Source organism: Danio rerio, chromosome 6, assembly GCF_049306965.1.
Source record: "Danio rerio strain Tuebingen ecotype United States chromosome 6, GRCz12tu, whole genome shotgun sequence".
NCBI lineage: Eukaryota > Metazoa > Chordata > Actinopteri > Cypriniformes > Danionidae > Danio > Danio rerio.
Window position 1 is genome coordinate 30,544,757 of NC_133181.1, and position 15,272 is coordinate 30,560,028.

At 33.3% G+C, this 15,272-nt stretch overlaps 3 protein-coding genes and 1 long non-coding RNA gene across 12 annotated transcripts in view; 3 read left to right on the forward strand and 1 right to left on the reverse strand.

Annotated features, from left to right (window-relative positions):
* sap130a (Sin3A-associated protein a) overlaps window positions 1–3,406 on the forward strand; it is a 29,929-nt gene extending 26,523 nt beyond the window's left edge. For all 8 annotated transcript variants that reach the window (NM_001098777.2, XM_009302388.5, XM_073952424.1 and 5 more), the window contains 1 exon segment: window positions 2,293–3,406. In NM_001098777.2, coding sequence (NP_001092247.2) covers window positions 2,293–2,451 — 159 coding nt within the window. In that variant the 3' untranslated portion in view covers window positions 2,452–3,406.
* Window positions 1–15,272, forward strand: part of LOC141386287 (uncharacterized) — an 816,166-nt gene that overhangs the window by 382,672 nt on the left and 418,222 nt on the right. The gene's annotated exons all lie outside the window — the stretch shown is intronic.
* The window catches only part of LOC141386289 (uncharacterized), a 157,237-nt gene that overhangs the window by 125,836 nt on the left and 16,129 nt on the right, over window positions 1–15,272 (reverse strand). The gene's annotated exons all lie outside the window — the stretch shown is intronic.
* Window positions 5,697–15,272, forward strand: part of myo7ba (myosin VIIBa) — a 61,438-nt gene continuing 51,862 nt past the window's right edge. For both annotated transcript variants that reach the window (XM_068221979.2, XM_021477351.3), the window contains exons 1-5: window positions 5,697–6,118; window positions 6,482–6,523; window positions 8,687–8,788; window positions 8,870–9,016; window positions 10,655–10,839. In XM_068221979.2, the coding sequence (XP_068078080.2) occupies window positions 6,506–6,523; window positions 8,687–8,788; window positions 8,870–9,016; window positions 10,655–10,839 (452 nt within the window). In that variant the 5' untranslated portion in view covers window positions 5,697–6,118; window positions 6,482–6,505. The remainder of the gene's footprint in view (window positions 6,119–6,481; window positions 6,524–8,686; window positions 8,789–8,869; window positions 9,017–10,654; window positions 10,840–15,272) is intronic.

The following is a 15,272-nucleotide window of genomic DNA, read 5'->3' on the forward strand; positions in this document are numbered from 1 at the left end:
TTTCTTCTTATTTCTTCTTATTTCTTCTTATATATATATATATATATATATATATATACACATCTTTGCGCGTCACTTATTAACTTTTAGGCACCCAAATAGATGAGTGAGGCTGCTGCTGAGTCATTCTTGGTCCTCCACCAGCCAAAAAAAAAAAACTTGCTCTAGTTCTTTGTGGAAGAATTTTACAGTCAGTGGTGCAGCAGATATAACAGTGATACTGTATGTAGTGTGCGCAAAAGTATATCTTAAGTGTATATATATATATATATATATATATATATATATATATATATATATATATATATATATATATATATATATATATATATATATATTGCAGGAGAAAAAATATCGCAATGTCAATTTTTTCCAATATCTTGTAGCCCTAGTATGTATGTATGTATGTATGTATGTATGTATGTATGTATGTTTTTCCTTGTAAATAAGGATGAAATTTCACCTGTGCACATTAAAGATCATTAAATTTCACAATTCTTAATACTGAAGCAGAATGGTACAATGGAAAAAATAAGCTCTCAGAATTGAGAAAAAGGAAAGAAAATACATGCAATAGTCTAATAATATGAAGCAATAATCATTCTATCTTGATTCAAGGTTTTTATAATCGTTAAAGGCCAACATTTTAATTGAATTTTGATAAATTGGCCTAATGGAGGCTACTGCTTAATGTTTAAACAGACTAGTCTAAAAAAGTCAAAAACAGTAGATTTGATTTGTCTTTTGGAAATAATTAAAGTAAAATAAATAAAGTTACACATTGCAACAGTTAGGATCAAAATATTATTATTTTCTAATTAGCAAAAACATTTTTAGTTTTCTGGTTTTAATTCGGTTTTGCTACATCTTTGGAATATAATCTTTATTTATTTTGTTGTTTTTTGATGTTAATGTGACCTATTCTTTCTCAATTCAAATCATGAGGCAAAAATGATTCAGAACTCTGGCAGTAACACGGAACTACATGTCCTGTTCAGACATAAAAAAGCAAGCATAACCTTTCAGTGTTTTCCACAGGCTGTAGTTGAGGCAGCATTTCAAATACATACATAAATAGCAAGTTATTTAATGTTGAACTTGTGGAAACAGCAGAATGTTTAATAAATAATGTTCAGACTGCATGATTTTAGCCCGGAATTTTGACCTGCTGACAGGATTTAAGAAATTGCGGACAAATACCTGATATCAAAGGCAAATCGGTGCTCATTTATGCGAGTAACAAATCACACAGTATGAACTATGATAGACTGTGAAATCTAAGATGATTGCTGATGAGTCGCCGACATCCGTGAGATTTTTGAAATGCTAAATATCAGGACCTGTTGGCAATTCAAATCAAGCAGCATCCACTAGTATCGCTATCTGCAGGCCAGCAGGAAGATGGGGAGAAGTTAAAAGGGCTTCTTTGCGGTCTATTTGGACCCGAGAAATTAAAAGGAAAACAACTGGAAACTTGTCAGGAGCACCTGTTCTGTTTGACGTATCATCTGAGCAATATCCCAACCGGGTCGAAGAAGAAAAAAGTTGTGGAGAAATTGCTAATTCCTTTCAAAAGCCAAGTTAGCAAAATAAGTAGATTTTCTACCCCACTAAAGGCTTCTTTCTCATTATCTAGTTAATAACAAAAGATATACTACAACCTTGCGTTGTTTCCATGTCACTTCTCACGTGTGTTTGCGGGCCGAGACAAAATTGTCTGCAATTCTTTTAATTCTACAGTCATACAGTGTAAAAACATCTGTGACATGACTATTTTGAAAACTGTGCAGTCTGAACTCTGCATACAGGTGTGACAAGATTTTGGGGCATGACATCTTGTAAGATCTGACTGGTCATGCACCAAACCAGATGCTTGCTCGTAGCCAGAACCTAGTTCTAAATCAATTAACACCAAAATCACTGATTCTGAACAAGGAAAAGTGATACTTTAGTACCAACAAAACATTGCTGGGCTGTAAGTGAGAACTGTTTGTGACCGTCGCTGATGGTGTGGTTAATGAACAAACTTTTGAGTACCATAATTGAAATGGCCGTGAAACATTGTGCTGAACTCATCATTGCTTCTTGGTCCATTCAATTAACAGTCCGTTTATTATCTCTCGTAATCTCCATATATGTATAAGCTACAGCTCAGTGCATGAACACATTGGATTTGCTTGGTTGGATGCCTTTGCAGGTTCTCAAACGTATTAATATTAAAAGCAGCACACTGTTAATAATTTGTAATAAATTTTCAATCTATTTGTGACCATTTGATTTGACTCTGTCCAGGGTAACATGCAGCGCTGCAAGCTTGTGATGGATCAGGTCACTGAAGCTCGTGACACCATGATGAAAGTGCTAGACCATAAAGACAGAGTCCTCAAGCTGCTCAACAAGAACGGAACCCCCAAGAAGAGCTCCAAATTAAAGCGCAAAGAGCGGGCATAAACGCCAAACCATGCTCTCTTCTCCTTCAGCATAGTCCAACAACGGAAAGCTGGACCAGTCACGGTTTATCAGGTTGCTGTGCACAATCATCTACTTTTCTTTTACAGTCTCAAAGAAAAAGATAGACCTTCGTAAACCATCAAACCATTTTTATAGGAACTGCTGCTTACTGTGGGCTGTCAGACTGTCCATTGGACATGAGGCAGCCTGGATAACCAATGCTTTTAGTTTCGATTTTTTTTTTTTCCCCTGAAGAATTTTTCATTTTAAAAGAACATTGTGTTGACTTATTATGATTTTTTTTTTATGTGTAGAGCAACACTTTTATCGTAGTGGACTTTAAAGATCAGAAAGGTCATGTTTGTTAGATGTTATGCCTATATTTAGTTGGGTTCACAACAGTACTTACTGCACACACACATTTAAAATAGTGTGTGGTCTTTCCATGTTTGGTGCCTTGTAACATGGATTTTTTTTTCTTGCATTAAATACAAAAGTTAAAGATGAACACTCCCATGAAAGTCAACACATTAAGTCCACAATAAAAAATAAATGAATCAAAGCTAATAGTCTTGTACTAACCAGATATTATGCCCTCTAACCGTTCTAGTTAGTGTTTTTATTTTGAATCACTGTAAACATTCAAGCGCTCTAGTGACTGATGATAGTACAAAGCAGTGAAATATGTGTACTTGAAAGAATCAGTATAATTATGTGAATTTATATTCTAAGAATGTCTGGATTGTTTTATGTTTCAATGTAAGAAGATTGTTGTAAATGGAAGTGTCGTGGTTTTCACTGTCCTATTTGAGCTGTTTCACAGACTTTAAGTGAATGTTGTTCTGCGTTTGAATAATAATTTGGCTATTTTGTACATTTTCTTTTTCATTCTTTGACTTTTTCTGTGTACTTTATTCTGTGCTATTGCAGTAAAACTGGATACATTTACAAAGCATCTCGTTTAACAATTATGTTTGGCACTGAATGCACCTCATAAGACTTCCTGTGTGAAAACTTTTTTTTTTTTTGTCGTACATACAATTTTGGAAGCCCATTTCCTTCAAAAAATTTAAAAAATAAAAGGTTATTGTGACTTTTTGTCACAATTTAAGCTTTTATTTTCATAATTGCATAATTTAGAACACACATCCCTCCCTGCTCTCCAAAGCCACGCCGTCTGAAGTCATGAATGCACACTGAATAGATGACCATAGACAACCTTATAACACTAGACCATGGCATTCACTAGTTTAAAAACTTTATAGTACATTGAGTGGTTATTTGAGTTACTGTTGCCTTTCTCTCAGCCGGAACCAGTCTGGCCATTCCCCTCTGACCTCTGGCAACAACAAAGCATTTTTACCCACAGAACTGCTGCTCTTTGGATATTTTCTTTTTTTTTGTAAACCCCAGAGATGGTTGTGCATAAAAATCCCTGTAGATTAGCAGCTTCTGAAATGCTCAGACCAGCCTGTCTGGCACAAAAACCATGCCACGTTCAAAGTCACTTTAATCACCTTTCTTCCCCATTCTGATGCTCAGTTTGAACTGCAGATCCTCTTGACCATGTATACATGCCTAAATGCCCTGAGTTTCTGCCATGTGATCAGGTCATTTACCTTAATCATTACTATTCGAATGCAGAGACTTTCAACAAGCACAAAAAAAGATGTTGTTGACCTTTAACACCTTAAACTATTGTCAGTTTGTTGATAGTGGTGTGTCTATATTTCCTTCTACAGAACCAATGAGGAATCAGCTACAGAGTAGAAAATCTGGCCTGCTGTTTTACTGATCATTACTGCTTGAACAGATTTATAACATTACATGTTTTGAATATGCTAAAGAAGGTGGAAAAATATACATTTTATCAATCCAAAATAAGCAACTAGTTTTTTTTTTTTGTTGTTGTTGTTGTTTTCTTTTGCTCTCTTTTGCTCTAAATCAGGGGTGCCCAAACTTTTTCTTATGAAGGGCCAAAAACCAAACTTGATTAGGTGTGGTGAGCAGAAGGTAAATACATCAAACTATATTTCTTTAAAATTGCCATTGGTGATTTTCTAATTTATTTAAAATTTAAAAATAACTAGAAACATAGTTTTTTATTAACTAATGTAGTGCATATTTTAAAATTTTAAAATGAACTTAAAAGTAAAAAAAAAAAATCCCATTGGAGAATGGAGTTACACTAGTCAAGCTGCACCTTGTTTTGCCTTCATTTCCTCACCAATATCTTCTGCGTTGTCTTTTGTTCATTGAATAACAGTGTCTATATATATATCTATATATATATATATATATATATATATATATAAATCTGATTCATTTACAGCATTTAATTCATAATTAGCTTCATCACTCTGTCTCCTCTCCACCAATCAGCTGGTGTGTGGTGTGCAGTCTGGCGTAATATGTAATATGAGTTAATTAAATACCTCATTACTTCAACTTAAATTAAGTAAGTTCACAGTACCTATATAGATTTTTTTTTTTTTTTTTTTTTACTCATGGTTTGTTGCAATCGGTTTCCTCAATCGGTTTGAGTTGCCTTAACGTATTGATTTTTACAGTACTCAGTTGGTTCATGTTCTCTTAATTTATTGGGTTTTGCTGTGCTCAAATTGCTTTGTTTACTCAAATAGATTAAGTTCACAGTGCTCATTAGGATTCATTTTTTAACTTAAATGGCTTGTTGCAATCGGTTTCCTTAAAATGGTTTGAGTTACCTTAACTTTTTGGGTTTTACAGTGTATAATTTATTTTTTACATTTTAGTTGGTCTAACAAAATGTTATGGATATTTTTTATTTGATTAATGTGTAGCTAATGAATGAAAATGACCTTCATGTTGTGAAAAAGTCATTACAGCAAGCATTCCTGCATTGATTGTGAAAGTCTGATATCTGATCCAGATTCTTCAAATATTTTAAACTCAAATATGTTTAATCTGATAATGATGTATACGTTTCATCTGAGAGTATATTCCCTTCACAGTTCAGACACAGTTCAATTGCTCGGTTTCTAAAAGCACCGCTCCACATAAACTAGAATCATTACGCATCCTTTCAATGGAGTTTAGTATTGGCCAGTGGAAATATGACTTTCCAGAAGGGCTCCACCCTGGGTAACTATGACACTGTGCTGTTTACAACTTGATTGCCCCTTATGATCAGAGCTCAGCCCTCCATATGCTGTCACGCGGGTACAAAGGTTCAACTTTACCATTGAAAAGCATTATGTAAAACAAAGTATTTGTATTTTGTTTACTTTACTTTTTATCCACCTTTCCATATGCAGCTGATATTTGCATCATCACTGTGTCCTTTCATGTCTGGATTGCTTTTATCACATTTTTACAAGCTTTCATTGTATAAGAGACTTTATTTTGAAGCTTTCAATTGTTATTCTCAATCTCCAGTGTGTTTTGTGGAATTTACAGTCTACTAATGGCTGTATTTGTCTCTTTTTGTTCATGTTTTCTGATGTAGAGGTCCAAGTTTCCTTGTATGTATCATTAGAGATGCGTCAGTCAGAGAGCAAAGTCAAAGTGTCATAAATAGCTGTTGTTTCAGAGCAGGCACCTGAGGTCGTTTCTTTCGACCGAACGCTTTCTGAGAAGAGGGCCAAAAAGCACTTCTTCATAGGGAGACTTCCCCAAATATACACAGGTAAAGGTTACTTGGATTAGAAGTGATAAGGTTGATTGATTAAAATGTTTAGATGCACTCAAATAATGACTTGTGCTGCTTGTTCAAGCAACAAACAACACAATTGTTTGTTTTTTGTTTTTTGAGACAACCTAATTGTTTTATGTTCAATCCACTTAACTTTGTAAAAATTATTAAGTTCGCATATTTTGTACTTATATTTTTGTAGTTATGTTTTATACTTTAGTACTTAATGAAACAATTATGTGATTGTATTTGAGCTAATGTGTTTAAGATGGCCTTTTGCTTTTGTTCATCAGCTCTGTTAATGGCTTTTGCGTGGCAATAATTGATTTTAACATGTCATTTTGCTTTAATATTCAGGCTGGGGGACTGAAGGACACAATCATGGTGGTTTTAAGGAAGGCAAGTTGTTTTAAGTGTTTGTTGAGGCACAACCATGACATCACAATTTAAACGTTGTGCACAATTTTGTTTATAATTTTGATTAATCTAACTTAACATTAAAGTAATAGTTCACTCAGAAATACTTACTCATATAAAGTGGTTCCAAATTTTTGAGTTTTCTTATGTTGAAAACTAAATGAGATAATTTGAAGAAAGCTGAAAACTAGTAACCATCAATAGTAGGAAAAACTATAAAAATCGATGGTTACAGGCTTACAGCTTTCTTCACAGTATTTTCTTTTGTGTTCAACAGTAGAAAGTTAGTCAAACAGATTTGGAACAAGTGAAGGGCTATAGTAAATAATGGCAGAATTGTCAGTTTTGGTTGAACTATCTCTTTAAATTATTAATTCTGTTGACTATCTGTTAATTGAAGTATCTAATTTTGATTTGACTCATACTTTAATGTCCAAAAATATATCAGTGTAATAAGGAAACACACACATTTATGACTGATTTATAGATAGTATGACGTTGATTGTATGCAGCGTTGTTTTTTTATTGTAACATTAATTAACAAATACATCCGTTTTACTCTGTTTATGGATTTGCTGCGTTTACAAGGTGTGGATGTAAAAATTAATGCTTATTTTATGCCGTAAAGTCCTAAAACAAATTTAATCCAAATTTTAAGTCTAAATATTGCTCTTTAGACAGCTGACAAATAATCAAAATAAAAAATAGTGTCATTTTTGTTGTGATTGAAATTTAGGGTTCTCAAGTAAAAAAAATACATAAATAATGTATATACTTTTTTCAGTTTTCCTTTAGATAAAATACTGGTATTGTGTTGATACAGCTGAATATATTGCTGAAAAGATTGCTACTTATTATTTCACGCAATATTTTATATATAAAAAAGAAATAAAAGACACCGTTTTTATTTTAAATTTGTAAGAAATGTTATGAGAAGATTGCAAAATAAAACAAATGATGTTTTACTCAAACACAACTTTAAAATCTGCATCAATGTATTTCAATAGCTGTACATATGGTTAAAAATGAGAAATACCATTTTGTTGTGTAATATGCACATTGGATAAACATTAGATGCTAGTAAAGAGTCTTTTCATTTATCATGTTAAAGTTTATTTTTATTATTAAACATTTTTATTAATTTTTATTATTAAACATTAAATAATGTTTTGTTGTTATTTGTGTATTTGTCAAAATTAAACAAACCGGTGTTTTTTGCCATTTTACTTATTAAATATGTAAAATAATAAGCGTTTATACTAAATTGTATAATATTTCAAGTAAAAACATGAATGAATTAAACATTTTGTAACATTGTAGTCTGAAGAATAGTGTCTAAGTACATTTTTTGAACAATCTTTTTATTGAGATGTAATAAAAATATGACAAAATAACATTACAATCATATTTACATCTTTGAAAAAAGCTAAATTAAAAATAAAAATAAAAACATACAAAACTAAGAAAAAGGGATAAAAAAAAAAGAAATAAAATAAGGAAAAAAGTAGGGGAGAGGACAGGTTGTTTAAACTAGTAACACATTTTTCTAGAAAAAAAAAAAAACATAAGGAAGAAATTGTTAAAATGCAAATCGGCATGCACCAGATCATTAATAAGCGTTAATGATGGCTTGTTTAAATAAATCTTTGGAAATGGGGAAAATATGTAGATAGGCTAAGTCAGCGGTCTACATTTAAAATGACTGTTAACTAATATTTTATGACTACATTGTCAGCCTTAAATTTAGTTTTTTAAGGTTTTATCAATATTTAAATACACATTTAAATAATATTTATTGTTCTAATATGCCTGACATGATGTTTTGGTATATAAACTTTTTTTTTCACACTGAATTAGCCTACATTATATTGGATGTCTACTGTACTCCAGGGTGGATAATGCATCATAGTTATTTTGCTAAAAAGGGTATAAATAAAATTAAATAGGACAATTCTAATATACAGCAAAAATAACAATATAAACATCTGTAGTGTTCTTTTATTGTTTTGAATCTTGAAACCTCATTTTTGTCTTTGACCTACATACATAAATAAAAGAAAATACAGCAACAACTGTTATATCATAAACTATAGTTAATAAACTGTTGATTTAACTGTCTTTTTTTGATTTGATAAATCTTTTCAGGGAGATTATGTGTGGGTGGACTGCAGTGATGGCGTCCAAATAGGAGCTGAAGTGCGACTCTCAGACACTGGGCAGCTTCAGCTCATTGACGATGAGGGAAAGGTAAAATCTGCAGTCAGTCTGAGTGAACTGCTGCTGTTGACTCTGAACTGTAGCTAATACTTTACTCGATGTGACTTCCAGGAGCACAAGATTAAGAAGGAGAGCACTCTGAAGCCCATGCATCCCACCTCAGTGAATGGTGTGGATGATATGATTCGTCTGGGCGACCTGAACGAGGCTGGACTGTTACGAAACCTTCTAGTGCGCTACAAAGAAGGAGCCATCTATGTGAGTTCATAAAGGCACAGTTCACTCAAAAAATGAAAATTCAACAAGTGGTTATTTTTGCTTAGCCTTCACTTCTTTTGAATTTCTTTTTTTATCTGTTGAACACAGAAGATTTTCTGAAAGTTGCTGGGACTTTTTAGTAATTTATTTACCTACTATGGAAGTTGATGGATACCAGCTTTCTTTAAAATATATTCTTTTGTGATCAAAAGAAACAAGAAACTCATAAAGTTTTAAAACCACATGAGGGAAAGTAAATGATCCATTTTTGGAAGAATTATCCCTTTAAAGGCAACCTATTGTGCAAAAATCACTTTTATAAGTGGTTTAAGCAGTTGTTTGGCAACAATCTGCGAATATAATCAGCTTTTAATGGTAAAAATGTATTATTAAATTTTTTCTAATCACACTTGATGAAAACAGTCTGCAGAATCACTTTGATTGACATTCTATCTTTGTACATGATATCAGAGGGGCAAAGCCCCGCTCATTAGTGACTATTTTTTTTTCTTGTTGACAGTCACATTTATTTACTAAGATGACTGAGATTCTTTGGTGTGTGTGAGATACTGTTGAAGACATTCTACTGTATGATTCTGTGCAGTCATCTCTGATCCTGTGTTGTTGAGGAGCAATTGTGGAGAAAAAGAAAACTTAACAAGCTTATAAAAAAGGCAGGTTCTATTGTGAGGTGTGTATCATAGACGAGATGGCACATGGTGTGTGCTATAGACGAGATAGCACAATATAGAATGATTGACTAATGATTAGTCAATATGATGAATCATGGTTGTCATCCTCTTTTTGAAACGACTCAAGATTAATTCAGCTCTGGTGTTATAGAGATTGATATAGGAAGTCTTACCAACAATGATTAGATAGTGTAATCAATTTCATATGAAATAATGTCAGGTTTTAATTATATAGGTAAGACGAGTGTCTCATTGCTTGAAGCTAAGGGTTTCAATATAGAATGCATTTTTTATAGTATTTATTTACTATATAGTGAGCTCTGCCATGACTTGAATCTTCCTTTGAGATGACTAAAGTATAGTCAGCTTTAGTTACAGCTTACATAAATATATTCATTAAAATAGTTTTTAGCGTTAAGATATGTGAACTCATAAATAACGGAAATGAGGATTAAATTGTCCACTTAATTCACCAGCTTCAGTTCCTTCAGCAGCTGTTCTTTGTCCTTTTCTGTTTTACATCAAGATTGTTACCTTAGTAACAGCCAGTTACAAGTTTAATGAGTGGATTGAACTGTTATACAATATTGACATAACCATTATATAGTAAATCCAACCTTCTACCTTGAAGTCCAGCTGTATAAAACAAGAGCTCATTGCATGAAATAATAAGTGATCATACTATATTTTAAAATATTTTAAGGGGTATATGCACAGCTAGTGTATTTCAGCCACTGATAAACTTATGGTGAAAGCTTAATGTGACTATTTTTAATTTTATAAGGTTTATTTTACATCATCAATGTTGTATTGTCATTAAAATACATTCAGAGTGATTACATGTAGATCTCATTATTTTATTCTGCCAACTTCAGAAACCTCATAGACTTTTATTGCATCAACTCTCAGTAATATTTTTTATCCTGGGAACAACTTGTTTTGACAGACATATACAGGGTCCATTCTGGTGGCAGTGAACCCTTACCAGCTGCTGCCAATCTACACTCCGGAGCAGGTGGAGCAGTACACAGACCGGCGGTTGGGTGATCTGCCTCCACATGTCTTCGCCATCGCTGACAGCTGCTTCTTCAACATGCGCCGCAACCGCAAAGACCAGTGCTGCATCATTAGGTACTTCACTTGTTCATTGTTGGTTTCAACTGACATTTTGTACAGTATATACACACATACTGCTAGAAGCTTAGGGACCCCATCCAAATAGTTGAATTTTTTCCAGTCACTTGTGTATAAACCACAGGTGTATAAAATCAAGAATGCAGATTGAGTCAGAAATCGCATACTACTATACCATAAACTATGTTAAAAACAGTATGTGAGCGGAGTAGTATGTCCGAATTAATAGAATTTGAAAAACAGCATGTGAAAAGTAGCCGGAAGACTTACTACTTCTGGCGAAACTCTTAAGTGTGTATCCTGTGGATACTATGGAGGATGCCAAGCTAGTGATTTCATGAATGGGAGTGACTTACAGGCGCAGGTAGGTCACAAGATAATGACAAATCTTGGATGTAGTACGTCTGAGTTTCAGTCATACTGCTCACATTCATACTATATAGAACATACTTTTGTGTAGTAAATTGGAATTTAAATGTAGCACATACTGAGTAGTAGGTGATTTCAGATGCAGCCTTTGTGATTTTAAGCGTGTTGCAGAGATATGTTGCCACCCGTGCACTAAGTCCATTTGTGAAATTTCCTCAATACTACATATTCCATGGTCAACTGTTAGTCGCGTTATTAAAAAGTGGAAGCAGTTGGGAACAGCAACAAGTCAGCCACAATGTGGTAGGGCATGTAAAATCACAGAGCATGGTCCTTAAATCAATAAGAATTATTTATAAAGCTCAATGAAAATGTACCCAGCAAACAATATTGTGTTTAATAGACGTCTGATAGACATCTAAACGTAGACAGCTAGCCTTGTTTAAGCCAAGACAACTATGTTTAGATGTCTTCTAGACATATATTAGGCCTCTTTAAAAAAAAAAAAAAAAAAAAATGCTTGCTGGGTAGTTACTTCACTTGACCTTCTTTATTTTTCAGTGGTCATCTACTCTTCCCTGTACTGACCCCGACCTATTTTCTGAATTTCACAATCTGAATTTCTGGTTTTGAATTTTAAAATATTGAATTCAAAACTGTTTAACTCCATATAATATTCAGATTTATTCAATTACAATCTTCAATAATTTATTTAAAATGAACACAGTTCAAATTCAGATTGTTTTGCTGTTTTTTAAGCTCCATAATTTGAAAAGTAAATGATCCATTGTTGTTCTCATGATAAATATAAAATTCATGCAAAATGATTTAAACTCAAACTATTTAATATTGTAAAAGCAATTTTATAATAATTGAAGGTAATTCAGAATTTTATTCAAAAGTCAGCAAAAAGCCAGAGAATTTGACCTTGACTGTTTTCTGCAAATGTGTTTCATGTAGCATAATTTCACAAAGCCAAACCGTTACATTTTTAACTCATCTGTTGAAGTTATGCAATCTAATAAACAGCCGCTCAAGCTAGCTACTTTACTGTAGGTAGCCTTTTTGCATATATCACTATGCAGTGGTCGTCTCTAATTTTATTGGAAGAGTTTACTACAGCCTGTGATTAAAGCACATAAACACATGCATCCATTTTTTCCCATGGTTCTAGCTTAATAAAAGAAACAAATTCAGCACCAAAATCACTTATAAAAAAATCTCAATAGCTACATAACGATCACACTATCCGTCACTCCAAATATATTAAAGAATTTGAACTCTACATATGAGGTTCATGAACTTATCAGTTAAAGTGTGCAGCCTTCTCAATGGTTTTATTTGCTTATTAATGTTTTGTTTTGAATCCTTAGCTAAATCTACACTTGCCTGTAGTTAGTTGTGTTGTCGAGGAATATTTTTGCTTTCACATATTGAAACTGAAAGGTCTGAATAATTACATGAATGATTTAGGACTTTGGACTTATTTCTGCATTCATTCATTTGTTCATTAATTAATTATTTTTATTTATTTATTCATTCATAAATTAATCTCAGCTCACACCTTGCTAAATCATTTATGATATAAATCGGGGATGATAAGAAACTAGTTATTAAATACTTATTTTCAGTGTAGGCAATTGGGAATTTGGGATGTACCGACTCACATTTCGATATGATTCACGATAAAAGATAAAAAAGATGAAAGATGAAAAAAAGAATAATATAAACTAAAGAAGGCTCATAATATAAAACTAAGACTGTGCTGGGGTTTTACATTATTTGAATTAAATATCAGCATATTTTTGTTTTTTGGAATAAGCTGAGATCTTTGCACATTTATAACTTTCCCTGTTGAAAAAAATAAATCTTTCACTGGGGACTGAGATGACTGGTTTGATGAGGTAAGCCTTTCCTTAACCAGAGAGCAGTGCGTCCAGAGGTGGTCAGTAGGCCCTCTGATCCAGTGGACTGGCCACTGGTATAAAAAAACTGAATGTAAAATTACTAATTGTAATAACTAATTGGTATAGAGATGGGAATTGAACAAGATTATGAAGGTGAATAACTAATATTACTTGTATAATTAATCTATAAATACCATTGTGATAAAATTAAGAAGAGACAATCTTGAACATTTGTAAATATTCAATAATAATAAGCAAAATGTTAAACTATACATAAAATAATTTGAAAAGGAGAGAATAAAATTATATAATACCTGCTTCTGTAACAGAACAACTTTCTCTTTCAGCCTAAAAAAACATCTTCACACTTTTGCTATGAAAACAATGATGCACCTTGTGATCGCACTAGCACTCGTCAGAGCAAGTGGAGCTACAAGTCATCCGGTCTTCTGGGTTTGGCTTATTAATAGTTTTTTTGCGCATAGTTGTCTTTGACAGTTTTTGACTCTGCTTTTGACCAGCTTTTACCCACTCTTTCTTTTCCTTCCTAACCTGTTTGATTTCTTTTGTTGAACAGAAAAGAAGATACAAGAATATATGTCAAATTTCTTAAAACAAGCTAAAAAATCTGCCAATGGAGAAAACAATAAAAATCTTGTTTCAAAGCAAAAACAAGATTATTTTGCTTTCCCCGCACTGTAAAAAATGCAAGGTTTCACACAATTCAGGTTGTCGCAACACAAGTTAACTTAAAAAAGTGGCTAAAATATAAAACAATTAAAATGTGCTGAAAAAAAGCTCAAGAATTGTTACAGTTTTTCTCGATCTTTGAAACACAATTTCTGAACCCATGCTCCATTTCCTTACACCATTAAACACAGAACAATTTGATTCTCAATATTCAGGGCCATGCAATTTTTTCATTGTACAGTGTAGAGTCTACCATGCACTATACTACAGTATACAATACTAAAAGGGACAAAAATCAAAGGTGGAAACATGATCAAATAGCTTCTTCTTGTCTTTTGGCTGGGTCAGGCCAGAACACTTTTTCGACATCCCACACAATATTGTCTCTCCTGAAGCAATGGTGGAAGAAGCCTCTTGTGTGCCGTATCTAGCACTGAAATGATTCCTCACCTATGTCACCACATGCTAAATCCATGACTTGGGTGATTCCTCACCTATATCACCGCATGCTAAATCCATGACTTGCAACAGGTCTACTCTGGTGTAGGGTCATACACTTTCCATAAAACTCCTCAATTGGAGACAGGAAAGGCAGGTATGGAGGGAGGTACAAGTTCATAAACTGCCCATTGTACTCATCCTCTCACATTGTTCTTCTAACCATGCTCTCCTTCCCACCTTTAACAGCCTGTTTGCTTATATCGGTTGTGTCACATCATTTGAAAAACGTGACATCAATTTTGAGTGGTTGTGTGTAATCAATGACATCTTTTCTCTGTTTGTATTTGACTGTTGCTACTTGTGTTTACCAGTATGGATGATGTGCATTAGAGGGCAGAATGTGTTTTGAGAATGTGTTTAAAGTTATGTTGAAATGTTTAAGTATGGTCTGCACCTTGTGTTTTAGCATGTGAAATGGTTTAAGGAATTGACAACAGACTGCGCATTTAGCTAAATAAGTTCAGGTGACTGAGAACTTGGTTCAGTTAGTGGATTTTAGTGTTTTAGCAATTGAGAAAATGTGAGCTAATGTTACATAATTTGTTGAGAAGCAGCAAAATATATATATTTTTTTGGTGTGCATTAGTAGACTATTTTGCTTGTTTTAAAGAAAAACACTTAGGGCTCTATTTTAATTATCTATGCACAAAGTCTGAAGTACAAGGCTGAAAAGCATTGAGGTCGTGTCCGAATCCCCTTTTGCTATTTTAAGGATGGAAAAATACGCTCTGCTCTGCGGCGCATGGTCTAACAGGCTTGAGCTTATTCTCTTATTGAGTTATAGGTGTGTTTTAAGAATAAACCAATCAGAGTCTCATCTCACATTCCCTTTAAGAGTCAGTTGCGTCGCGCCATGGCGTATTTGCTATTTACATGGCAGAATTTGTAAGTGGAAAAACTAAACGCTTCACTTGCGAGAAAACTGCAGCGCGAAGATAAAGATTGAGCCTCCTCTATTCTGCC